The following is a 2,392-nucleotide window of genomic DNA, read 5'->3' on the forward strand; positions in this document are numbered from 1 at the left end:
AGTCTGCTTCTTGCTTCTTTTCCCTTGTTTAGGGGTGAAGGAGAAAATCTCTACCAAGGAGTTGGTAAGAAAAAAAACTTTGGATCTGGAAACCAAAACTAATACTAACCAGAGGTCTGCTCACTACTGAGGAAGTAGCATAAAACAGCTACAAAAGATCAACCACAGGTACATTTCAGTTTGCTCCTGTGGGGAGAAGCAGCACAGATGCTGAGAAGATGCACACTGTAAATTCAAACACAAAAGGTATTTGCTCCCACAATGAACTTAACACCAAGTAATAAGAATGAGATCTGAGGGAAGAGAGAAGCCAAGGCTAACATAAAATACCATAGAACAGGTGGTTTAACTACAGAACTTTTCCCCTCACAGTTCTTTTTTTTTTTTTTTTGAAAATGTGCATTTTATTTCATATAATTATACAATGTTTACATATAGTTGTGACTCTCAAGAAAATGTATTTTCTTTACCAATTGTATGTAGTGCCTAAATCTTTCACTTTAACATGGACAATGGGAAAGAGTGGAAATCCACATTGAATGCTATTCTACAGAAGTTGTAATGGGCTGCAAGTGTGCTAATCAGAAAGAATGGAAGCCTTAGAAGAGCAGTGTGGCTTTCAAATCCTTGGCTTTAGTGAACACAGGCATACTGGATCCATAGTCTCATCTTGCAGTAAAACTCAAGACAAAATAGTGTTGGACAAAATTCTAAATTGTACAATATTGAACAAAAGATCACAGGGGACATTTTGTTTAAAGTAGCACCAATCCACAACTGATTGTCTCCGACATCAATCTTCCTGTTGCCCCTATCATTGGCACTTTGAGTGGAAATCTTTCTGCTTCAGTAAGGAGTCTTGCACTGACTAAGCAAACTATGTGACTAAACTCTACCTAAAGTGTGGCAATGTCAACCTGGGAAATGGCACATTTAAACCATTATTGCCCTAGCATGGTCTTGCCTTTTTTGGTATTTTCTCCCTACCTCCTGCCCTAGCTGGTGTTTTGTGGATGTTTCTGTGACGGTGGTAAAAGTAAATAAAAATGCATTTAAGGGGTATCATGGTAAGCAGGAGTTTAGAAACAAAACAACAAAAAATAAAATAAAAGAATGTGGCCTTAGCTAAGGAGGTTTTCTCATGTTGTTTAACTCCAGGAAAGTCTGATCCAGCATCTGATGCATACTAAGGTTTTCTTCTTTGGCATGAGCCACTTTCTCTTCTAAGTCATCAATGCTTTTCTCCAATTTAGTTACTGACCTCTCCTTCAGCTTGTCAGAAAGGACCTTGATCTCTTCCTCATATTTGTCTTCCTTCTGAGAGTACTTATCCTCTGCAGCCATTAATGTTGTCAAGGTCTGATCCATCATTCTTAATTGCTCTTCCAGCTGTTGAACTTGGCCTTCTGAGAACTCAGCCCGCTCCTCTGCACGTTCCAGGTCACTTTCAATGATGACCAGCTTACCGGCCACCTCTTCATATTTTCGGTCGGCATCTTCAGCAATGTGCTTGGCCTCTTTCAGTTGGATCTCCTGAATTTCCCTTTTTTCTTCATCCTTTTGGGCTCTTCTTTCAATGACTTTCATGCCTCTCTCGCTTTCATCTGCTGCTCTTTCAGCCTCCACCAGCTTCTGCAAAGCTGTTGCCAGACGCTTCTGAGCAGGATCCAACTCTTCCTCAACCAGCTGGATGCGTCTGTTCAGAGAAGCTACATCAGCTTCAGCGGTCTCCCTCAGCTTCCTTTCAAGGTCCAGCTCGTGCTGCAGACTGTCCGCCCGCTCCTCCGCTGCGTCCGCATGCTCCTGTAGGCTCCGGATCTTTCTCCGCACCGCCTCCAGCGAGCTGCTCGCCACCATCGCAAGGGCGGCGGCGGCCAGCGGGTTGCCGTGGGGAGGCCGGCTGCTGCGCTAAGGCCACCCGGGCTGTTGCTGCAGCCAAGCGCTGGTCCACCCCGCCCAGGCCGCTCTGCGTGACAGCGGCGCCCCCAGCCGCCCAGGAGCCCCCTCACAGTTCTTAACTACGAAAATCAAAGGCGAGGAATAAATCCTAACTAATTCTATTAGGCCAGCATTACTCTAATACCAAAGCCAGAAAAAGACATTGCAGGAAAAGAATACTACAGACTAAAATTTCTCAAGAATGTAGTTGCAAAATTCTAAATGAAATATCAGTAAATGGAATGCAAAAATGTGTTAAAAGAACATGACCAAGTCAATTTGTCCCAGATTTACAAGGCTAGGTCAACATTTAGAAATATCAAAGTACTCCATCAGGTCAAAGAGATAGACAAGGAAAAAAATATGCTGACAAGGTATTTGTCAAAATATGATATCCATTCCTTATTTATTTATTTATTTATTTATTTATTTATTTATTTATTAATACTGAGGA

General features: G+C 42.3%; 1 protein-coding gene across 1 annotated transcript; it reads right to left on the bottom strand.

Annotated features, from left to right (window-relative positions):
- Positions 1–498: 498 nt before the first annotated feature.
- On the bottom strand, positions 499–1,857 carry LOC144364951 (uncharacterized). The gene has a single exon (XM_078015291.1). It carries the CDS (start codon positions 1,855–1,857, stop codon positions 1,126–1,128), a length of 732 nt encoding a protein of 243 aa, XP_077871417.1. The 3' UTR covers positions 499–1,125.
- Positions 1,858–2,392: the final 535 nt, after the last annotated feature.

The sequence above is a fragment of the Ictidomys tridecemlineatus genome, chromosome 6 (assembly GCF_052094955.1).
Source record: "Ictidomys tridecemlineatus isolate mIctTri1 chromosome 6, mIctTri1.hap1, whole genome shotgun sequence".
In the NCBI taxonomy this organism is placed as follows: Eukaryota; Metazoa; Chordata; class Mammalia; order Rodentia; family Sciuridae; genus Ictidomys; species Ictidomys tridecemlineatus.